Genomic DNA, 25478 nt, shown 5'->3' with positions numbered 1-25478 from the left:
TGTTGTGGTGACCCCCAAGTGGGTGTGGCCACCAATAAGAGAGAGTAGGACAGCTAGGGAAAAGGGAAAAAATGGCGGACAGTGTGGTTTGGTGACCCCCGTGAAATGGTCGTTTGACTCCAAATGGGGTCCCGACCCACAGGTTGAGAACCACTGCCTTAAAGTATTAGTAGCAGTGAATATTATGAGCCAAAATATTTATTTTTGAAGATTCTGATGATCAGTATAGAATTTATAACTGATAATTTCTTAGAGCAAAGCTGTCAAGGTTTATTTAAAGTAATCCTGTGATATGCTTAGCCGCCTTCTATAGATTGAATCATTTCTAATTCAGAAGTGTGGGAGATGTATATTAAATTCTTCCTTCTGGGAAAGACTTCCTGCACATGGAAAATTTGCAAGTCTGGGACAAAGGTCCCTATTTATTGTTCTGCTTATGTTTTGGCTAGTTATTTTAACATTTTTTTCATATTCAGTTCAGCTTTTAATCTGGCACGTGTGATAATTAGAATTACAGTATACCTAATTGAAAGATTTAGACAGGAATGGAGAAAACTATCTTATTTTCAGCATTTGAATACACACTCAAACGACTCTAGGAAGCTTATATGGTCTGAAAACAATATTGTAAAAATATGTCATTGAAAGTAAAATAAATAAAACTCCTGCTGTCTAATTAAAAGTTTCTAAGCTGAATGTAATTTAGATCAGAACTTTCTTCATCCATTTTCCTCTATCAGGAGTTTTGAAGATCACAAAGGCTTGCATACTTCGTTATTTTGGATTTTCTGATTGCTCTAATAAGGATTTAAAGGTTTCACATGCACTTTCTAGTCTGAACTACTGCACGTGTTAAAAATTCATATTTTTTCCTTTGGATTCTAGAACAGCAGTTAAAAATACTGCAGTTATATATTATTTGTGTCTGTTCTTGAGGCCTTATCTCAAGTTTTATGGGTGTAAAATGGATACCAGAATGTGCATCAAAGTGCCCACTCTAAACACTTGTTACAGGACTTAATTGTGTAGTTTTAAGCAGATGTGATATGTTGCATTTGGCTGAAGTAGACAAAAAATGGCTACGCACAACATGCGAACCCGGCCGTTAGTTTATTCACGATGAAACAAACTGTATTTAGTTTCCCAGAGTAAACCTTGTGCTCCCCATTCAGAAATAAGCCGCTTTTCTCCTGCTTCAGAGGAAGAGAAGGGACGCTTTTCCCTTTAAAAGGTTGGGCGGGCTTAGACACCCCCTCTTCATGAATGGAACTTCCCCTCCTCCCTGTGTGGGCGAGCTCATTCTGCTCCTCCTCGGGGTCCTTTTCCTCCTTGGGGGCAAAATGGTTTCTTCTCGACGGCGCAGTGTTGTTTTTCCTTGAACTGCACCGGCCGCATAAGGGCTGCGCACCGGGGCCACAGCTGGTGCTACTCGGGTTCCGCTTCAGGCTTCTCGAAGCAACCTCTCTTCGCGGCGCTTCTCTTCCTTGTCTGGGGCGGGCGGGAGCGGAGAGAGAACGGGGGCCGCTGTGCAGTTTGCAGCAATGGCAGAGCTAGAGGAGGGGGAGGGACGCAACTCGGGCCAGAGCGGGCTTTCTTCGCCTTGGCTCCAGCAGATGGTCGTCGTTCCTCGCTAGCTGGGCAGACGGCCTCGCCGCCGCCCGTACTTGGGGGGGCCAAGCAGCCTTTCCCGCGGGAGAGCACCGTCATGTCGACCAAAGCAGAGCAATGTAAGTAGCAACAGCGGCGAGACAGGTCTCGTCTTCTCCGCGGGGAATAAAAGACGCAGGACGCCGCCGGGGCCGCTGCTCGAGCCGGGGGGCGGGGGCGGGCGAGAGAGAATCTGCGGGGGGGGGGGGGGCTCCTGGTGCCGGGATCATTAGCAAGGTTCGGACGCTGTCTGTGGTGCTGAATACGACTAGGTGTCGATGCCCGGCCCTGCTTGCAAGCGGCGGGATGGAAGAGGGGCGGAGCGAAATCCAAGGGTTCCCCGGGCACTGCAGTTTTTCAGAGCTTTGGTTTGGGGGAAATTTGCCTCTCCGATAATATTCTACGACCCCACTTGAGGACGGGTGTGTGCGTGTGTTGCTTATTTCTGTCGTTATATTTTTAAGGACAGCGTTTTTAGGAAGAGAAAACTGTATAAATGTGACTGTATAAAATGGCGAGAGAAACTCAGCCTAAAACAGGCCTTAGATACGGTGTTGTTATGATTTAGTCATTTTCTTTAGAAAAGGGCTTAGCTCAATTTGTACTCATCGTAATTGGCTCCAGGAGATGCAATGAGTACCAAAAACGATGAGTACCAAATTTTTCCCATAAGGAATAATGTAGTGAGTCACAAGGCAGCCAATACCGACAAGTTCTAGCTGTGCATTGATAACCCAAAAAATCAGTTAGTATTGGGACAAAATTTTCACATCAAAATGTGTTGAGTACCAAATTCGATGAGTTTCAAAGCAGTTGAGTACCAAGGCGCCACTGTTCATGAATATGTCTTCATGCTGTATTAGCTTATTCAATCTTGTCAAGATAAAATTCAGAAGCTTTTAGTCACAACTCTATTGTTACTTTCTCCCACGCTTACTGCAGCCTTATTTGCTGTTTTACCCAAATTACACTGTCTTTCACTGTCGTCTTATGAATTACCAGTGAGTTACTGTTTACATACTCAGATAAATTAATATATGATTAGAAAAGGAAGTAAGACACTGGTCAGATCCATATATACAAGCCAAATGTTTATAAGGCATCTTCTCAAGTTACTATAATATTTCAAGTATTTCTGTGGTTTGATTATCCACCATTGAATGAAATAGAAATATCAAATTGTATGAAACCTATGGCTATCTGCACTATTCTCCAGTGTAAAAAAGAAGTTCCTGCTGAAATGTTCTGCAAAGTCTCCCAGGAAAATTAATCCATTTTGGGCGAACTTCTTGAACATCTTACTGATATGGTAAACAAACTTTCTTACAAGTTGGAATTTAATAGGGTCCATACTATTTTTCTCCTCACATAAACAAAACATTGCTGCTGCTGCTAGTAGATGGCCAACATGCTGATCACAGAGCTACAGAAACATAAATCTGAGGAGTACACAGCTGCTATATTCAAATCAAATGGAGGATATTCCTCAACAGGTATCTTTCTGAAGTTTTCTTAGAAACCATCTGGGAAGAGAAACATTGCACCAGACCATTAATCAGAGAATTATTTTATAGATGGATTAGCAAATACCAGGAAATTGTTCTTTTTCCATAGGAGGGATAGGTAGTTTTTTGCACTGGAATTCTCAGAATATGCTGTGGATGTTCCCTTAAAATGGCTGCCATAAGGCGTTTCTTTCTTTCTTTTTTTCTTTACAAAGAAAGAAACCCCTTATTGCACTTTGGGACTATGGCATTTTATTTTATATAATCATAAATACAGATATAGTTACTCCCACATACCTCTCTAGGTCTTCCTCTGCTTATCATTTTTCTTGGTAATAAGCACACTTCTAGTGAAAACACTGAACTCCAAATTTATTTTCTAATTTTGCCTACAAGGTTTGTGTGGGCATTCTTGGAAATAAAGATAATGGAGATTAGATCCTTAGATCCATTTTTCATTTTAATTAAAAACAGTTGTCTCAGAAACTCTAAGTTAAGCATAACATCAAAATAAATATGAGTTAGTATTTTGTTAATAATGAGACATGTTTAGACAATTTTACCTGTGCAGTATTTTTAGAGGGGATATTAGTACATGTACAATTTAATTCATTAAGTGTTAAGACAAAGCATCTCCTTTTAAAGTTCAAATCATGTGTTGATCATTAACAGATAAATAGTTGTGGTGTGTCTCAGAACTATAGTTCATAAGTGAAATAAACTATAACCCCCAGGAGTATTTGGGAAAAAAACCATGTTAGATAAGCAATCCATGCATTGTGGTGTTAAATACTTGTTAAAAGATAATCAAGAGCTCTTCAAATCTATTACACTAGACTACACTAGAAGGCACCAGGCTAGAAAGCAAGAAACCATGAGTTCAAGTCCTGCCTTAGCCATGAAAGTCAGCTGAGTGACCTTGGACCAGTCACTGTCTCTCTGCCCAACCCACCTCGTGGGGTTGTTATTGTGGAAAAAGTAGTAGGAGGAAGATGTGCAAAGTGTGATGCCACCTTGAGTTATTGTAAGAATAATAACAGTGGGATATAAATCAATCAATCAATAAATAATAAACATCTCAAGGCTCTTGGCTCCTGCTAGGGAGCAAGCAAAACCAGAAGATAGCTATGACCTTAATTCCTCTTTGTGATCAGAATTAGAGTATTAGCCCACGAATCCCAATATTTTTTGGATAGTTGGCACATTTGGAATTTGTAAAGCATATTGTGGGTTCTTTTACAAAAAGCTAACCCATTTACAAAAAAGATATTGGCAAGGTTGCTCCCCCAACTTTGTTTTTGCCTCCCAGCAGATTTTACTTTTTCAATTTACCATTCATTTTTTTTCTCAGTAGATGGACACTCTCTTAACCTATACATCTGCAGTAAGCATCTATTTCTTTTCCTCCTCTTTTAATTTCTAAAATAAGGTTTGAATTTCCTCCAGGGGATTCAGGGACTATGACTGGTGATGTGGTGATATCATCAGAATGAACATGGTTAAATATTCAGATATTTTAAATATTTAAGAATGCACAGAAGTACAGTATGTGCATTAAACCTTAGAACATTGAAGAGTATTATACCACTGAAAATTACAATTTTGCCTTTAATTTGATGTCATGATTCTGGGACTGGAACACCGTGTGAAAACTGAATTTTCCTGCTCTAGAAGATGCCAACTGGCTGAGTTTACACTCAGATTTAAACAAAACCATGTTATGGATAGAGTATGGTGTGACAATAGAATTCTTGTGCTGGATTAAGGCCATCCAACATTTATCATATATTTGAATGCACTGCAGAGCAAATCTACCATATTTGTCCTGTCTGAGCAAAATCATGGAAATTTTGGTAAGTTTGTCATTGACTCTGTGGGTTTTGAATCAGTCCTCTTTGTTTAGTCAATCAATCAAACAGTAATGAATGGTGATGCCTAAATGTGGGGATACATAAACATGGGAGTGTAGAAGAGAAGAGATATCTTCTTTGGTTCCCATACACCTCAACTCACTTTCATGTGCATTTTATCTCCTCTTAGTTAATCTATAGATTGCTTTTTCTTACTTCAGCTTGAATATTTTCTGTACCTTTCATATTATATTAGACTGCATAAAACAATTCAGACTTGAATCTTATGGTTGTGCTTCATAGTTATGCTGCTTGCTTTCATGCTGATTAGATGATTGCTTTTTCAATGGACAAGGCCCAAGAATCGGAGGATGTTATATCACTGGTACACAATTGCTAATAATGGTTCCTTTCATTTGTTCTCTATATTCCCAGTGATTAGGAACAGCCCAATAAATGGGAGAGGAAGAAACTAATCAAGAGATCACATAGTTAGAGGGTATTGAGGACATATTTTTCCATGATTCACTGTCCACAATCATGCAATCACTGAGTGTTTTAAAAGGATAAGTGCCATAGTAACCAGAACTGAAGCTGCTAAATATATTAAACAGAATATCTTAAAGACCGAAGCTACTAGAAGTAGGTTGTAAGATGCAGAATTAAATAGTATGCTTATTATTGACTGGGTCTGTACATCACACTAAGCAATAACATAGCTAAGTGTGTTGTGTAAATTGAAACTTTGTGTATTCCAGTAGTAATAATCCTAGTGGAAAAAAGTTTGAGTTACTATGCAAGAGTTTTAAGCAAAGATCAAAGTCTTTGTGTTCGCTAAGCCAGATCTGCTATTTCTTGACAATTGGTTGATTTACAACATATCTCTAGTGCATCTTCTCTTCAAGTGCTCTCTTACTTCTGAGTCAATTTGTAACTAGGCAAGCTCTCCTTCACTAGCTTTGAAGCTGCATTCAGTGGACATACTCAGCTAGAAAATTAAATTAGTGAGCAAAGGATTGTGGGCAGAATATAGTAAAGTAGGGAGAGGGAGAACTGAGCTAAGCATTTTTTTCCTATTTTCTTTTTTCATGCAATACAAAATCCAGTTGCTTCCAAGATCCGATACTTGCAAGAATATCATAATCGTGTCCTTCACAACATTTATCCTGTCCCCTCTGGAACTGACATTGCCAATACTCTGAAGTACTTTTCTCAGACATTACTAAGGTAAGTTTTAAATTATGATCTCAAAGAAAAATATAAGTACTGTATATATATACATATACAAGTAGCCTATTGAAAAATGGTATGGCGTTTAGCAGAAGGGTCAAAGCTCATTGAAACATAGCTTGAATTAAGTAACTATGGCAGAATCTGTTTAGACTGGGCCTTTAAGTGCAGCAGAATGATGTGGAATGAGATGTTTGAATTCTTTCTTACTTTTTAGGAGTCCTAAAATGAAAATAAGCAGAAAGAAAACCCTGTAGCCCAGACCAGGCCTTTCCTGGCATACTATTTTCAGGATGACATTAATGTACTGGAATACAATACAATTACATCAGCCTTCCCCAAACTGGTCCCTCTGGTTGTGCTAGGCTACAAAAGTCAGAAAAATGTAGTGTAGCTTTATGCCACTAGGAAATTCTGGGAAGTATAGTGTAATCCTTCTGAAAGGCAACAGGTTAGATAGAAGCAATTTGTTCTATTTTGCATGCCTTGGATTTTTTTTAAAAAATAGATTATTCTGCTACATTCTGTAGGCTGGGACATGGCTTTCCAAGGTTAACTGCATGCAACCCAACAGGCAATTCTAAACTCACCAATAATGGCTTGGGTTGGTTCTGCTGATACTCACCTTTGGAAAATTCAGAGGTTCAGCCACCTAATTGCCCAGCCTTCTGTAAACTAGAGAATGCACAGTAGTTGTACTATTGCCCTGTAAGGCTAAGTGAGCAAGTTATAATTAGGAATGTCCTCAATGTTTGATTAGTCTTCATTCTGAAAAGATCATGAATAGCAGCAATCTTTATAAGATTGGTTTTATAGTAATCTCTAGTGATTCTAAATCCTTTTGATAATGAAATCTAAATTTGGACCCTGTCTCAAGTTTGTCCTGCATTCAGGATTTGGTTTAATCCCATCTGCAGTCAATAAAATTAGTAAGAAGCTTGTTTGCTGCATAGCTATAAAACAGGAATTTTCCTATAGAGATTCTCTAGCGCAAATAATCTTTGTGGTCAAATTATCTTTTCTTCAATAATGATGTTATCTTTGAAGGCATCAGATTTTTTCCCCACATATATTTACCCCAGAGCTTTGAACAGCAATTTGATTTATTGAAATTATAAGCAACTGTTTGTGAAAGGTTTTGCCTGCTGATTGCTGCAGATCGTATTGTTGTTAAAAGTAGAGAAAAATGTTAAACTTTTTTCAAGCAATTAGTAACCCAGCAGCCTCTCCATTTACTCGTGAATATTCATGAATTTATGGTACAATCAAGGTGAATTCTGCTACTCTAAATAGCAGCAGAAGATACAGTAATAGTAACATAGAAGATAATATGAATGTAGAAGATAATATTAACAGGCATGTATCATATAGTAAAAAAATTTTCAGAGCTTGATTAATTATTTTCACAACCATGTTTTAGATGGGATATATACTTGGGCTTAAGTTTAGGAATAAAAAATTCTGGAATAACCCCAAACTGTTATTTGAGCTAAACTTGATTTGGGGATTTTTTGGCCACATCCAGGTAGGGATTTTTGGAAATGGTTTGCCACTGGCCTCTTCCAATTTCCTGATATTATCTTAGCTAATAATTTATTTAGGAAATTAGAAATAATATGGAATAATAGAACTTCCAGTCTCTGGAAAAGGATAGTTTGCCCCAAAACTATTGCCAAGATTTTGTTAAACATTCTATGGAAGGAAGATCCACACTTATCTGAATGACCACATTACCAAACACTCCCAGTATCCCTTAATATTTGATCAGAAACTTATTGCAATTCTTTTTCTGATCTTAGAGATATTTTTCCTTTAAACCACAATTTTTCTTCAGGAGCCGATATACAGTAGTAACGATGAGAAGTAGACTGTGGTGGACCAAGAAGGTTCTAGATCCAAATTCTGATTAGAAGTTGGAGCGTTTTGGGTGACACGGCTTATTAGAATCTCTCAGCCCCACTCACACAGGAAAATGAAATATTTGGATGTGTATCCTTTCCTTAGATTGCATGGCTGCACTCTAAGGATAGTCTACCTAGAACTTCTAAAGAAGGAGTGGAATACAATAAGCAAGATTAGTTTTGTTAAGGAATAAGTGGTGAACACTACACTAACATAGCCACTGTCTTATGATCTATATGATTCTTTTGTATGTGGCCAATATTAATCTGAGTAGTAATGGGATAGATGAGAAGAACAAACATTTCAGTTCTTAGCCCTGTGAACCTCTCTCCATCAGAATTTGTAGTCATGTAGGAAGACATTTTATGTAAAGAATTCAATACTACCAGCATAATATGAAAAGAAGTAAATGCTGCTCTATTGTCCTAATGTGTCTTAGCTTCCCATGTGCTCAAATGAGTTTAAACCAAAATCCTGTTGCTCTTTATGACTTCAGAACAGTCACTGTCAATTTAGTAACCTTTAGATGCAGTTGGCTACAGCCACCATGAAGTCTCAGAAACAAGCTAAAAAAATTTTAGGTCTGAAGAAGCAAGGGGCTGATGCAAATATAGAGTGAGAGAACTCTCTATTCAGCAAAGTAAATTATTTATATTGTGAGTTAAATAAAAATTAAACATCAGTCCAGAAATTCCTGTTTTATATATATATATATATATATATGTGAGTGTGAGCATGTGTTTATACAATACTATACTGTATATATGTATTCACACACACACACTTGGTTTCACTGAGCTCTTATTTGGCTGCTAGTCTTTACAAGTATGTTGCAGAATTCTGTGTGTTGTGGACATGTGTACAAATTATGGAAGATGACCTTAATAGAGATATGAAGGAGCTGTTGTCTAGGCAAAGGCTTCTGCATACAGTATCTCCATCAAGGTTATCTTCCATACTCTCTACAACATTTTCAAAATAATTTTAGTTACTTCAGACCTAAGTCTAGGGGTAAGAAAGCTGTGGTTCTCCAGATGTTCTTGATCTTTATCATCCCAAACCAATGGAATCCAGGACCTGGAGCCCAGCTATTGGATTGCTATTGGATCCCCAAACTTGGTCTAGATTCTCTTTGCCGCAACAATTGTTTCACACAAAAAGTGGCACACTGAAAAATCAAACTGTTTTGCCATAGTTTACTCAATTAATTTGTAAATGAAGATTGAATGGAACCAATATATTTTGTTGACTTTCATCAAGGATGATTTGGGTTGCATTTCAATTTGCACCCCAAATGTCTTACTTTTTAGTCACCCCAAGGATAAAACATGATTCTTTGTTTTACAGACATCTTGAGAGGGTGTCAAATTTGGGGAGGGGAATTGGGCTATGCTGTTTGTAATTGGAAGGATGGGAAAATGGAAAGAAATTGCATTGAATTTTTTGACAAACAAAACATCACATAAAACAATCACCATGCACAGCGCATAATACATTGATTCATTGAGCTCCTCCTTAAGTTTTCAGCCAAAAGCATTTCTCTGCATTTAAGCATGAATTTAATTTTCATGCATTGCTCATTTCCAACCTGTTTTACCCCAAATTTACACTTATAAATATATAATAAATCATCTTATATAAATAAGCTCCTTGCTCCTTTCTGTTATTCAAAAATAAGCTAGGATTCAAATAACCTTCTAAGAGCTTCTGCATACCCAGCCAAACTATTCAGGATTTTAAAAATGGCAATGTGTCAGAAAGAGTTGGTGAATGCAACTTGAACTTCAGGAATGATTTTTGAAATGGTGACAGTGACTTACAGATTTCACTTTCAGGGTCTTTAGAATGCCCAAATACAAAAGGGAAGATAAGATAGGCTAGAACAGTGTTTCCCAAACTTGACAATTTTAAGGCATGAGGACTTCAACTCCCAGAATTCCAAATTCTGGGAGTTGAAGTCCACATGCCTTAAAATTGTCAAGTTTGGGAAACACTGGGCTAGAAGAATTATTGTTACAAAGAAGCAAAGGAAACTGTTCCCACTTAAAAGTCTCTTACATAGGTACCATTAAATATACAAAAGTCCTGTCCTCTCCCCTCGAGAATATGTAGACCCTTTGGAAATAACAGAACAGAACAGAATAGAATGAAAGAATTGGAAGGGACCTTGGAGATCTTCTAGTCCAACCCACTACTCAGGCAGGAAACCCTATACCAGAGGTAGGCAACCTTGGCTCTTTTATGACACGTGGACCTCAACTCCCAGAATTCCTGGGCCAGCCATAAAAGAGCCAAGGTTGCCTACCCTTGCCCTATACCATTTCAAACAAATGGTTGTCCAATCTCTTCTTAAAAACTTACAGTATTGGAGCATTCACAACTTCTGGAGGCAGGTTGTTCCACTGATTAATTGTTCTAACTGTCAGGAAATTCCTCCTTAGTTCTAGATCAGGGGTGTCAAACTGCTGGCTCTGAGCCAGATGCGTCACGTGGAAGCTGCGCCCACCTTATTGCCAGCAATGGCAAAACAGTCCTGATACATCATGCAATGTCATGTGACATTGCGGGTTTGACATGTCTGTTCTAGGTTGCTTCTCTCATTGATTAGTTTCCATCCATTGATTCTTGTCCTGCCTTCAGGTGCTTTGGAGAATAGCTTGACTCCCTCTTCTTTGTAGCAACCCTTGAGATATTGGAACACTGCTATCATATCACCCCTAGTCCTTCTCTTCATTAAACTAGACATACCCAATTCCAGTTCTTTATATGTTTTAGCCTCCAGTTCTCTAATCATCTTTGTTGCTCTTCTCTGCACTCTTTCTAGAGTCTTAACATCTTTTTTTTACATTGTGGTGACCAAAACTGGATGCAGTATTTCAAGTGTGGTCTTACCAAGACATTATAAAGTGGTATTAACATCTCATGTTCTTGGGGCTTTTCTTTTTCTTTTTTCTTCCTCCAGGAAATCAATTTGCAAGTAGAAGAGAGAAAACTATTCTTAGCCAGTTCCAAACACATTGCTTAAAGTAGTGCTTTTGGGCTTCAGCTGCTTGTAGCTTGGGCTAGACTCTAATGTTAGCTAGACTTTCTCCTGCCAGTTTCTGGAGGGCTTTCCCCAAACTGATCAGATCGACCGCCACCTCTCTGCAATTGGCGAGATTTCTTTCTTTGTTGCCTTTACGGGAGGCCCATTTAGGGTCCCCTAGCAGGCAGAAATTGGCCATAGGGTGCGGAACCCTGCGATCCCTTGGCTACTGTACTACTGCACAAAACCAGAAGCCAACACTTCTCATGTTCTTGATTCTATCCTTCTGTTAATGCAGCCTAAAACTGTGTTAGATTTTTTGGCAGCTGCAGCACACTGCTGACTCATATTTAAGTGATTGTCCACTAGGACTCCAAGATCCCTCTCACAATTACTACTATTGAGCCAGGTACCACTTATGCTATACCTGCACATTTGATTTTTCTTGCCTTACTTTTTTCACCATTGATAGCGCCCAATGTTCAAGTCTGTCCATATCCAGCTTAAGCCTATCTTCTGGAGTGTTGGTTATTCCTGCCATCTTGGTGTCATCTGCAAATTTGATGAGTTCCCCATCTATCCCCTCATCCAAATCATTGATGAAGATGTTGAAGAGTACAGGGTCTAAAACAGAGCCTTAGGGTACCTCACTGCATACTTCCCTACATGTAGATGCAGTTCCATTGAGGACTACACGTTGAGTGCAGTTCATCAGCCAATTACGAATTCATCTGGTGGTGATGCTCTCTAACCCACATTTTTCTATCTTATCAAGTAGTAGGTTGTGGTCTACTTTATCAAATGCCTTACTGAAGTCTAAGTAAATTATATCCACAGCATTCCTCTGATGGATATAATCTTTGTCACTTTGCTAAAGAATGTAATAAGATTTGTCTGGCATGATCTGTTTTTGACCAATCCATGTTGGCTTTTGGTTATGACTTTGTTTGCCTCTAGGTGTTTGCAGATTCATTGCTTAATTATCTTTTCCAGAATCTTCTCATGTATTGAGGTCACACAGATAGCTCTGTAGTTTTCTGGATCTATTTCCCCCTTTTTTTGAAAATGGGAACTAAATCAGCTCTTTTCAGTCCTCTGGTAGTTCCCTGGTGCTCCAGGATCTTGAAAGATATAATTCAGTGATTCTGAGATCATGTCTGCCAATTCCTTCAAAACCTTGAGGTGTAATCCATCTGGTCCTGGTGATTTGAACTCATCTATGGTGGACAGGTGATCACTTACCATTTTCTTGCCTATTTTAACTTGTATTTCTAATCTGTTTTTTATGGTACTGTTTTTGATAGGTTGGACTGTTTTTTCCTTTTGTGTAAAGATAGATGCAAACAACGAGTTTTGCTTTCTCCCTGTTGCTTGTCACCTTCTTACTACTTTCTACATCCTAACTGATGTAGGATGATCCAGTAGGATCATCTCTGGAAAGGCAGAAATGTGTACAGGTTCTACACTGACACTCCTTTTGTGACTGAAATTTTTGAGCATATTGAGAATATATTCTTTATGTTAGGGCTGTGCAGTCTTTAAAAAGATGCTTTGCAATGTGTAAGAGCAGATATAAGTCACCTTTTAAAAAACAATTTACAGCAGCTGTACCTTGCAAAGTTTATGTCTCTGCCTTGGTATCTCCTCCTGGGAGTGGCATGCAGGGGATTTGACTAGAAGACCGCTAAGGTCCATTCCAAGTCTGTTATTCTGTAATTCTGAAATTTTGCATGTACATGCACAGCAGCTTTGCTTTCCTGGCAATCCCAGAGAAAGAGTATATTTTTATCTGCAGCATGCAGAAACAAAATCATCTTCTAATACAACTACATGAGGTTGCAAGCAATGAAGCCAATTCAAAAAGAGGTATTTTATACACCTCCCCATGCATGGTGAAGCATTATTCACATAACAGTTATTCATGGAAATGTGAAACCAAGTATGTGACAGATCCCAACATGCAATGCAACATTCTTTTGGTTAAGGAGATATAAGGCTATAGGCTCAGGATTTAGAATAGTAAGAGAACAAGACTAACCATTGTTTTGGAAATCTTATTAACAGGTGGAGAATCAATGATTAAAAGTTTACGTAGGTCTGGGATGCCTTGATGGGGAGCAATAATTGTTACCTCATTTATGCAGTTGTCCTTTATGTAGAACTGCCTTACTTACAACTGTTAAAGCAGCAGTCCCCAATTTGACATTCTCCAGATATGTTGAGAGTTCCCACTTGGCATGGGAATAGCAGTCCTAACATATTTGGCAATTATAGGTTGGTGATGTCTGTATTAAACAAAACCCTTATTGAAAATTAAATGATTACTTTTAGGGAAACATAAAACTGAATTTTCCCTTTAAACTTTCTGAGAAATACCATAGCAGTATCTGAAGATGCAAATGACACAGCCAGCTGGATCCAGTAGCCCAATAAGTAGAAATTTAGTTTTGGAATGCTTCTGCTGAAGGAAATGCATAAGATTCCAAATTTTTCACTCAAGTATGCCTCTTCCTCTTATATTAGCAAAATCTCCTTTGGATCTCAGTCCTTTTGTGAATGGAGGGAACCTTTTCAGTTGTGAATGGAAACTAGTCTGTGAATACCTTCTAAGCAATTTATCTTATGAGATCTAATAGATTATGGTTAACTCTGCATTAATATTCATATGAAGGAAAGAACAGTTCTGAAAAACAAGAGAAGAAGCAGAGTGTCTTGTAGATTTGACTGTCCACAACCTGAAAGGTTCCTTCCATATATAGAAAGCATTTATCCCTATTTCTTATTGGAAATAAGAAAAGGACAGAGAATGTCTTGCAAATCCAGTAAAATTATTGCTGACAACATTAGTGGAAAGGGAAATAAAGGACAGAGTTTAAAGAAGTGTCAGAAGAATTGTTCTCTGCGCTTGAAATACATTTGCTGCTTTCTTGTCTCCATAGTTTGTTCCCTTTATCATACAAAATGTGTGTTGGTAAACACAGATGTAAAAGGAACAAGATAGGATATGAGGGCTTATTGGTCAGAATAGCTTATATCAGCACATACTTCATATGCCTCTGGATATTATTTTTAGAGAATATGAATAAAAGCATGATATTTTGCTTATGGGACTTTTATTTGGCACTAGATTCGTTGTGGAAAAAGTGTTGGCGTAGAAAAGCATTTGACCTGAACTTTATGTTCTCTTGTCCTTAGAGAATATACGAGAAAAAGAAACAAGCCAAAACATAGTTCCTTGGTCTTTTACCACTGAGATATTTCAATAATAAAATTCATTACACGTTTAGGAAACAGACTGGATGAGGCTGGATTACTGCAGAATGGGATATGTAGTCTCTGGACACAATAATTCCATACTGAAGAGGACAACCTTGAGTCAAAAATTGGCATTGCACAATACATATGAAAACTAAAGCTGAATATGGTTTAATTATTGCTGTCAAATAAAGTGAATAAATTAGTGAAGGTCAGAATGAAAACTAATAAAGAAAGCAAGTAGAAAGGTACAGCCAAGTGATCAACTAAACAACCCTCCTTCCTTTGGGCTTCTATGTTAATTGAGGTAGATAAGCTACTGATCTAATGTAATAGAAACCAGCATCTTTTACTCCTACATTTCTGTTTATTATAGTTAGCATTGCTATTAGGGTAATTTATGGATTTATTGCATTTAGATGATTTATTGGTTTTATTTTCTTAATACTTCCATGACAACTGGATAACAGTTAAGTGGAAAACCATTTAGGTGAACATTTATACAAGGCATAATGAATATTTTAGAATTTAAATATGTTAGTCCATCATATTCTCCAGCTACACAGGTTATAGCTTTGGGGCTGGGTCCATTCTCTACATCAATTCCCCTCAGTTTAAGTGCACACCAACTGTGTGGGTCCCTGAATTCCCAGCAAATGACAAACAGAATTCTGAGTATTGTGATGCTACCTAAGCTTAAGGGCACCAGACTGGGGAAGTTGCTTTATATACACTGGATGAAAAAAAAAGGCATACATGAACATACTTGTACATTTACAGATTACAGCATCATAATATGCTGTCTATATCCTAGAGCTGTCTGTAACCTTACTAGTGCTATCTTTGAAGATATCATTGGGAATTTTTGCTTTTGAATAATCAAATCAGTGAGTCTAATAAAAGAAGGAACTATAAAAATATTAAGATGTTATTTAAAAGTCTTCTCAATAACCATCAGTGGAAAGTTAATTTCTGAAGTATATAGAAAATTAACCACAATCACAATAAGTAATTTTTCAAATAGTTTCTCTTTCATCACACGAAGATGAATGGATATGTAGTTTGGTGTAATGTAAATATACATTTTATAACTTATTTCTCTAACACAAATCATTTTATAATAAAGTAGAAAAGCATTTACAATCATAAAATTGAGTATCGTTAGCTGTTTTGATTTCAATAGGAGCCAAGGCGTGCTTAAGATTGTAGACTAAACTTACTTATTGGGTGTCCAGTTAGACTAACTTCTGATTGTTGTTATACTCTTACTGCAAGCTTCAGATTATAAAGTGCTATACTAATTAGATTATGCCCTTTACGTTTGCTTACTTAGCAGCAATTTTTAAACAGTTATTTAAAAAAAATAAGCATAATTTACTTAGGGGGATTTTCAGAAGGCATAGCCTTCATTTTGATTCCCATGAAGCTTTTCTTTTATTCTAAATTATTTTTCCTTTAGTCTGTAAGTTCATTAAATAATGTAAGTAGCAAAGCAATGAATGCTAACACCTTTTCTGCTATGCAGTTATATAATGCTTGCTTAGTTCTTAGAAAGTAACCACAAAACAGAACAGCATTATGTTTCCTCCACGCCCCCAATTAAAAGCAGATACAAATTATCATTCTCATTAGCTCACACACATATGCTGCAGCCCATCAATTATATATTATTTTAAAGCTTACCTAATGTAGTTTAGCTAACATTTTAGAAATATATATTATTTCTAAATCCATGTGCCTGTTGAAATCTCATTATCTCAGATGATACTGAAAGACTGTCATGAAACAGTATCATGTATTACATACAGACATTATTTTAATGCAATAAACATGTGATTTTTAAGGTTCTCTTAATAAACACACATGTTTATTTTTTGCTAAAACATGTTTCTGCAAGTGTCACACCTATCTTTTACCAGTATTTTATCTTTGGTTTTCCAATCATGAGGATCAGAATGTTATCTCAATATTTATTTGATAAGAGGTCAACAATTGAAACAATTGACATGGTGCTGCTGTAGTTTTTGTTTTCTAGAACAAATCGCATCCAATTTTGTAGAACTGTAAAACATGGGTGTGCCACTGAAACATGCATTTTTATATTTTTGCTCCTTATGAACCAGATAACACATGAGATGCAATGGAAATTTCCAACTTGTAGCAATTTTTTCAACTGTATTTCTCCTAAGCATGGAAGTAAATGGTTGCTAGATTTTTCAAGATGACTTAGTATTGGTACAGACTGCATCTCATGTGGGATGTATCTGGAGTTTTATTATTTGTTTTATAGTGTCATTTCAATGTAATGTGCTGTTCTTTGTGTCTTTGTTGTCTCTTTTTTTTCTTTGTCCCCCCAACAGCATTTTGTCCCGCACAGGGAAGAAGGAGAATCAAGATGCCTCCAATTTGACAGTGCCCATGACCATGTGTCTTTTTCCTGTGCCATTCCCACTCACCCCATCTCTAAGACCACAGGTCAGTTCCATCAACCCTACTGTTACTCGCTCCCTCCTTTACAGCGTCCTGCGAGATGCTCCTACTGAACGAGGCCAGCAAAGTCGGGATGCTCAGTTATCTGACTACCCATCATTGGACTATCAAGGACTATACGTGACATTGGTGACTCTGCTGGATCTAGTTCCTTTGCTACAACATGGTCAACATGGTGAGTGAATTCTCCTTATAGTCAACACGATACATAAAGATTATGTATCTACAACAGGCATATTTCAAAATATCTCCAAATCAGATGTCTTCAGATGCATTTGGACTACAGTGCCCATCTTCCCAGCCTACAGCCTATTAACCGTACTATCTCTTATTATGGATTTTTTGTAGTCTAGCTAAAGTCTGGGAGGGGAAGGTTGGCTTAATATTAATTTGCAAAACTTAAGTCATCATTAATTGCCACAGATATAAATGTGTGTGTAAATATATAATCACATATGCATACAAAGCATTTTATATATCAAATGCAGAAATGGCTTCTGGAGGTTTCTTTTTATAAGCTATATTAAGCTTGTTTTGGATCTTACATTAATATTTTGTCTTAATATTGTAAGAAAAACTGATTTTTGGTAATAATAGTTTGGGAGTCTTAATAAATTGACAAAAATATTTTAAAAAGTGACCTGGAGGCTTCAGGGCTTCCGTATCTGCATCTGGAATAAAAAAACAAGCAGACTGAAATTAACACACATGATTAATTAATTAATAATATTAATTCCTCTGTGTGTGTGTGTGTGTGTGTGTGTGTAGTAATATTTGCAAACTTTGAACCATGCAGCATTCTCCATGTATTTTATATCATTATTTCTTTTATGGGAAAACTGTGTGTATCAGCTCAATTTATTCTTCTTGCCGAGTGATCTGAATTCCTGTTCACTGATTCCTAAATATGATCAACATTAATGACAATATATAAAACATTTTAAATAGTGAGAGCACTTTAAATAGTATATATATTTATAGTTATTGCTGCATTAGATCAATGTGTGACAGAAGCATAGCAGTACATTTATTGTTCTCAGTGTAAATTTACATCTGTCTTGTTTGCTGAGGAATTGATGAAACTAAGTACTTTGTGGTAATTGGTACAAGTGCTATAACAGAATCAAAATCTGTTTTGGAATATTAGGATCATACTTAGCTGCAGTTCCAGAAATCTCATGGACTACCGGTAAACATTTCTTAGATATTTTTGTAAAACGTGGCTGTGTTGAAGCCAACATTAGATGGGTTCATGTTCTACTAATTTCAATTGGATCGACTCAGTGATTAAAATCAATCATAGATACTCCAGGTGTAGAATTGCTACTGGTTTCTGAATATTTGGGCTTAACAATGGGCACTTGGATTGTTGCTCAAGAGGATAGAAAAATTATTTTCTTTTTTCTCTTCTGGACAAGGCTGCTGTAGCCATCTTTTATTAATTTGTCCCTTTCCAGATTAATGTTGTGACCTGCAATTTAGCATAAAGTGTTACCAAATGAGTTAGCAGGAAATAAGTGCCAGTATCAGGAGTTCCACATGAGAAAGTTGGATCAGCGTTCAGAGACAGTCCAAGGTTCTTCTAAATATGAGTTATTTCTTATCAGCTTTTGGAAGTGCAAGAATAACAGTGCATGAGGTGATGATACAAAGTGGGCAGACACAAGATTTTAAGTAATTTTTCTGGTCTTTGGTCACAGTGTTAGTTTTAGGCTATTTTAGGGCATAAACTCTAACTTCTTGCCACTCTTTTCCCTTCTACTGTTGTACTTAGAGGGTGCTCCATGGATGGCTGAACAGCCTCAGATTTCTTCTTTCTAGTAAGTAATGATAGAGCAGGCAGTGTAGACTATTGAATGTAAAGTTTCAGCTCTAGTTGTTTTCCATCATTTTCCTTCCCATTTCAACCCTTTTACTTCTTCTGCCTCTAAACCTGATTAACTCATAAGGACATAAAATAGGGAATGCCCTTTCACACAGTGATTGCAATTGTGTATTCATATTGTTTGTTCTTTGTGCCTCTGACAGATCTTGGACAGTCCATTTTTTACACTACTACTTGTTTGCTACCTTTTCTCAATGATGACATCTTGAGTACTTTACCGTACACAATGATCTCTACTTTAGCTACATTCCCTCCATTTCTGCACAAAGATATCATAGAGTATCTCAGCACATCATTCTTACCCATGGCAATATGTAAGTAAATCTGATTAATTTGTATTTGTATGTAAGTAAATCTGGCTTCACTTGTGAAGGAGAATGGTATATTATTCTGCTTTGGAGGGTTGATTTTTAGAATATCCAAAGAACTTTGAATGCATGGGATGAATTGGGCAAAGGATTCAAAAGTATTTATTTATTTATTTATAAATTTATTGGGCACCCATCTTATCATAAGGTAACTCTGGGTGACATATGTTAATAAAAATATATCTGCATTAAAGCATAAATAAATTAAAACCAAAGTTTAAAATCTAAGAACACGGGGGGAGGGCAGGGACAGAGTGTGGGGTGGTGGGATCTGCTCTTAATCAACCACCTCCACTGTGCTGTTCCCCCATTGGAGCCCCAGGCCAACTGGCAGAGCCAGGTCTTTAGGCCCTTAAGAACCGATGGGAGGGTTGGGGCCAACCTCACATCAGGGGGCAAGATGTTTCAGGAGGCAGGAGAAGGCCCTCCTCCTGGACCCTGAATTGAAAAGTATTCCTTGTACTTCTTAGCTTCTAGCTTTTGTTTTTAAGAATCAAGGTCTGTAGATGGATGACTCTAGGAAAATAGAAAATAGATTTCCCACAATCCTGTTTAAGGCCTTTTGAATCTCTTAAAGCTATGTACATCCCCATGGGGATTCCACTATTTCCACAAGCCTCTTGATTGGGCCTATTTTGCACTGATATGCAAAATCCTCTTTCAAGAAAATAAAACTCAAAAGACAATTCACTTAGGGTTAATATAAGAGCTGGTTGTTTGATGAATAAGAAATCTGATAGCTATTCCCAAAACAATCAACAGGTTCAGTCTGCCCTTCTCTACAAAAGAGAAAAATTAATATCAAAAAGCTGGAGAAAACAAATCAAAACTTTCATACCCTAATTTGTCTATATAGATGTTTCTCATTTGAAAGTAGAATATGTGCCAAAATTTTGGCATTGTTACTTTAGTCTTTTTTCTGATAACTCTTATTAAACAGATTTCTGACAGATTTTTTTCTTGAGGTTTTCAGCAGTCAGACCAGGCTGCTTACTGCAAGACAGGTTTCATGTTAACAGTTTAGGAATGGGGTGCCAAATCTGATTGCTATGAACAGTTTCTTTGATGCCCAATGGATACTTTTCTGTTTAAAAAAGACTTTTAATTGAAAAGAAAAGAAGGTGGCATGCATTAAATTTAAGTTGCACCTCCAGAGGCCCCATTAATATTGGAAAATACAGGGTAATTGCTTGTTTGGAAGTATGCCCCAATATAGCAATAATATATTAATTGCACCTTTTTATGTATAATTTCACCCAGAGCTCATATCAGAATACTACTGGGGGAACTTTATTTATCTTTTTAAATATCCTCTCATCAAATGTTTGATTTTCTATTCCTTGTTTTGTATTCACCAGAATAAGATATTTGCAATGTTTGAACAATATATGCATCCCATAAATCATGTAGCTTTTAGGTTTCTGTGAGAATCTTCCAGAACTTCTCACCTCCATCAAAACTCTTAACAACACATCTTTCAAAGAAAAACATCTGAAATAATTGGCTTGTGGCCCTCTGGATGGTTGGGAAGCTGGTTTGCCTAAAATTTGTCTACTTTTGAGCTATATAATTTTTCACATTTTTATTGCTAATATGGTGGGCAGGTATTCTATTTTCCTGAGAAGGACCTTCTATCTAAAGCAGGAGTTCCCAACTGGGATGCTTGCACCCCCACAAAGTGCAGGATGGAATTTCAGGAGGTGCAACAAAGAGTAGTTTGTGTCCCTTGCGAGATGGAATTTCAGACAAAGAGTACCTTGTATCCTTAGTGGTGAATCACAAGTCACAATTACTTTTGCAGGGAGTATAAACATTAATCAAATATTTTCTAGGGACGTGGGGTGTAGGAGAGACTGGGAACCACTGATCTAAAGGTTTGTTTGAGGATAGAAATTCTTACTGAAGTCTGTTCAGTTCTAGTCTAGTTTAGAAAAAGAAATGTAAGAAGATAAATCTCACCTTCGAAGTTGCCTTTTCCATTTTCGTAGTATCTTCAGCCACTATGGCCATATTTTTTACTTTATCTATTTTTCAAAAAGAACAGAATTGATTACAATTTATTTTTTTGTTTATTGCTGCCATTTATTTTTGGCCACTTCCCTCTATTGGTTGATGTGACATTGTCCAGTTCAGGTGCAGGAGTAGCACACCATTATTAGAATGTATCATCATCATCTTCACATTATAAAAAGCTGAAAATATTTTCAGGAATCAGCTTTCCTATGATATCATATAAGTTTATCTTGTGATATCTAAAAGCTGAAACGGGTCTTTGACATTTTAAAGAAATAACTGGAACATTTGTGAGTACTTTTTATTTTCATGGTATTAATTTTCATTGATTTAACTAAAGAATCATAAGTGTACCTTTTTCCTAGCTAAGCAAAGAAAAATCTCCAGATTTTAAAGCATTTTAGAGTCCTAGTTTGAGCTATATATGTGTAATAGTTAGAACTGTGTTCCTGTATCAAAGAAGTAACTTTAACACCCTGGCCTTATCCTGGGAGGAAGATGGGTGGTTCCAAAATTAATTAATTAATTAAAGGAATAGATATATAAAGAGGAGAAAACAGCAAAAATCAAACAGACAGCGTTGCCAACATAGCTGAAGGGCTAGAGATTAATGTTCTGTGGGGAAGGGGCCCAGAGCAAAATATCTTGCAAAGTCTGCTGAATACTATCAATTTTTTTTTTTAAAAAATCTCACCTACTGCTTCTATCTTGTTTGTCAAGTTGAAAAAAAATATTGATCTCTATAAGCATTTCATTGTGGGAATAACAATATGTTGTGACAAAATATTCAAAGTGAAACCCAACTTCTTGCAGGTCTTGGCAACAAGATTTAAAATGAGTGACATATTTAACAGCCAGATCCAATTGTGGCTGATCTTAAGCTGAGCAAAATGGAATCTACTGGGCACTTGAATATGAGATAACAAGGAAGTACCAGATCTATTGGATAGTTGAGGAAATCTTGTTGAAAGAAAGCAACTACACATTACTTCTTTTTTTAAAAAAATGTACAAACATCCAAGTTATCAGAAATAGAGCATAAGTTTAAAATATTCTATCTTTATTGTAAATAGTAGAGGGGAAAAAAATGAATTTAAACTACAGGTAATCCTTGACTAGCAACAGTTCATTTAGTGACCGTTCAAAATTACAGCACTGAAAAAAGTGACTTATGACTATTTTTCATACTTATGACCATTGCAGCATCCTCTTGGTCATGTGATTAAAATTGGATGCTAGGAACTGCTTCATATTTATGATGGTTGCAGTGTTTCAGGACCATATAATCACCTTTTGCAACCTTCTGACAAGCAATATTAGCATATTACTAACTTAACTGCAGTGATTCACTTAACATTGTGACAAGAAAGGTCGCAAAATGGGGCAAAACTCACTTAACAAATGTCTCAGCAACAAAAAGGTTGGGCTCAATTGTGGACATAAGTCAAGGACTACCTGTATGTATGCTTCTGTATCAGGAGGCATCTGCCACAGTAAACCGAGTGCATTATGTTGGAAGAACCCTCCAGAGAGACATGAAAAGAAATAAGAATCTTGAACATTCCTCTAGCAAACACCATGTTTAAGGGAAGAGCTATTCTCTCTGCAGTCCATGCTAGCAATTCCACTATTCCCCAAAGTAAGAGCAGAATTAAAAGAGATACTTCTGTTGGGGCAATTGAAATGATCATTAAACCAACAAACTGATATCCATATTCACATGCCAAGAAAAGGGACTCAAATATTTTCATTGCTAGATTCAAGATTCAAAGAAAGTGAAAACAATTTTTTTGAAAGACCTGTAATTCCACTGCTGTCATTCTTCAGTGACAAGTGGGATATTGTGATACTAGCAGCTATGGAATTGGTAGAGTATTTCTGTAAGATCATGAAGGTAAGCTGAAGCCGGTAGGCTATTTTTCCAAAATATTCATGGATTCAGAAAAATTGCCTGATTTCAGAAAGACCTTATTGCGAAAGGATAGATGTTTGAACAGATCTCAAGTGTGTGTGTGTGTGTGTGTGTGTTTGTGTTTGTGTATAGATAGTTATGAGACAGCAAATTCTTGCTGAATAGACTGTTTTTTTTTTTTTAACACAGGAAGATCCATTTCTAGCTCCAGTGCTTTTTTTCTAAAAAAAAAAAAAAAAAAAAAAAGATGCTGGAACTCACAGACGTCATACAACCTATCTTGCCTATCCTACAAGGTTCCATCCCAAAAAGGTGCCGGAACTCCGTTCTGGGCGTTCTATGAGAAAAAATGCCCTGTCTAGCTCTATTAAGTTATAGAACAAATCTCATCCATGAAATCGAGCATACATTAGCAGAACTGACTATAGATCAACAGCTTCCACCTCTAATTCCAACCTTGAAGCAAACTGGCACACTCCCAGATTTGATTTCAAGGAAGTCCATGCAATGGATACAAAGAGAAGAACAAGCATGGGTTAATTGGAGAATAAGGAAAAGCAGGCAGAGACTGTAAGCCTTGTCTCTGCAGGTATATGTAATCGTTATTGTAACTATAGTTAATTCTATTTAATGGAGAACAAAGATGAGGAAATTGATCCACTATCCATTCTGATATATCTAAGCCACATAATTGATTGTGGCTTATTGTAGAGCTCAGATCATTGCCTATCAATCACTTAACATCACCAAGCAACATTGTTGAGAATGAGACTCAGAAACATGGAAAAGGTATATCAGTGGCAAATGTTGACATTGTTCTACCCAGCCAAGTATGAAAATAGTAACTTCTTGATTTGAGCTATTATATGGTAGAGGTTTGAGAATAATCTTGTGGGCTGCCATGCAGGCTTGAAGAAGACTCTCTTGGGTCAGTAGTATTGGCATTTTCTCATTTGTGCCTAACCATATCAAAGACATATCCTGGCAGCCTTTTTTTCTGTTGTGCTCTCATGATTTTACCTTCATCCGATGAGTGTCAAATCTAAGTTGTACCAACTGTCCTCTTTATTTAGATGCTGTATAACGGCAGGCTGAAGTTGTATAAAATCTATTAGGTTTGTCAGCTTGGAGGAAAATCAGGTGATAGCAGCAACCTGAAATGGGCAGGCTAAAAATTGCAGTTGGGGACAATAGATTTCATGCTGGTATAGTTTTCTGCCAACTCAAGAATGAATGGCTAGTGCTAATTCAGCAGTGTTGAAAGGCCTTCTGTATGCCACAATAAAATGGGAGAAATCAGATACCTAAATAAAGGAGACCATTTGAATAATAGAGGAACAACAGAGAAAGATATTATAGGATAAGATATTAACTCCATATTTGAAAAGCCGCTTATAATATTAATGAGACAATTTATATTTCTAGCTGCTAATATTTTCTCTTGTTTTCTTTAAAGTGGGCTCTCCAAGGAGAGAAGGGGTACCTGCTCACGTTAATCTTTCTGCATCTTCAATGCTAATGATTGCAATGCAGTATACAACCAATCCTGGTAGGTAGTAACTTCCATAGCTATTTCTTGTACTAGCAGAACTACTTGAGAGTGCCTTTAATCCCTCTCATTGTGTGCTTATTTTGAAAAGGAATTGAAAATAGCTCTTAACATATCTAAGCCTGGTGCCTAAAGTAGCTATTTTGGTGCTAATTAATTTCACAATGATGCAAAGGTACATTTAAAAATTTGGAAACAGGACCATAAGCTCTGTTTTAACACCAGGAAATGGAACAGTTTTTTAAAAATCACAATTTCTTCAGCGATAATTGTTAACAACTCTGAAGTACATATTAAATTTAGATTAAAAGGTGTTGATTGCTTCATATTTCACATTTGGTAAAAGTTCTTAATGATAATGCCTGCTTGGAAATGGATAAATTATGCCTCCTTCTATTTAATAAATTGATTACAGGTAAAGAGAGACAGAAGAATAGTTACATTAGTTATAATAAAGGGTTCATATCTGAGCCTAATGTTTAATTAATGAAATTTTCCACTATTATGTGGATATGCTATTGAAAAGAGGGGGAAAACATTAATTGATCTCTGTGTATTAAGTAACTGATTACAGATATCCCTCCTTATAAAAAGAAGGCAACGCCATTTCAATGGTTAGCAGCAAAGCATTCAGACAGTAAGCAAAGTGTGCTATGGTAAAATAATGCTTGGATATTTTGGAAATGATCTGCTTTATTTGTTCTCCTGTTTAAAAAACATTATGTCCCATTTATTGTCAGAGATGCACTAAAATCTTTGGGGGGATTCAGGTTGCTAGCTTTTGTTCTAATTGGATAGTGATTATCCAGTTCAATTTATGAAATTTCACAAACTATTTGATTTGCCA

The 25478-nt window shown here is 36.8% G+C and overlaps 1 protein-coding gene across 13 annotated transcripts in view; it reads left to right on the top strand.

Moving 5' to 3' along the window:
- Positions 1 to 25478, top strand: part of UNC79 (unc-79 homolog, NALCN channel complex subunit) — a 176024-nt gene that overhangs the window by 32147 nt on the left and 118399 nt on the right. For 8 of the 13 annotated variants that reach the window (XR_005559472.1, XM_039365850.1, XM_039365848.1 and 5 more), the window contains exons 1-5: positions 1706 to 1727; positions 6109 to 6229; positions 16775 to 17079; positions 18933 to 19103; positions 24539 to 24631. Coding sequence is in view for 12 of the 13 variants with exons in the window: in XM_039365850.1 (XP_039221784.1) it covers positions 1706 to 1727; positions 6109 to 6229; positions 16775 to 17079; positions 18933 to 19103; positions 24539 to 24631 (712 nt within the window). In the remaining variant the exon portion in view is untranslated. Of the gene's footprint in view, positions 1 to 1330; positions 1728 to 2890; positions 2957 to 3095; positions 3141 to 6108; positions 6230 to 16774; positions 17080 to 18932; positions 19104 to 24538; positions 24632 to 25478 lie in introns of those variants that run through there. The other 5 variants (XM_039365854.1, XM_039365847.1, XM_039365855.1 and 2 more) reach the window with 5 other exon arrangements.

This window comes from Crotalus tigris, unplaced genomic scaffold (assembly GCF_016545835.1).
Source record: "Crotalus tigris isolate CLP2741 ecotype Arizona unplaced genomic scaffold, ASM1654583v1 scf7180000020201.887925, whole genome shotgun sequence".
Taxonomy (NCBI): domain Eukaryota; kingdom Metazoa; phylum Chordata; class Lepidosauria; order Squamata; family Viperidae; genus Crotalus; species Crotalus tigris.
The sequence above is the reverse complement of the archived record's forward strand: the minus strand, read 5'-3'. Positions and strand labels throughout refer to the sequence as shown.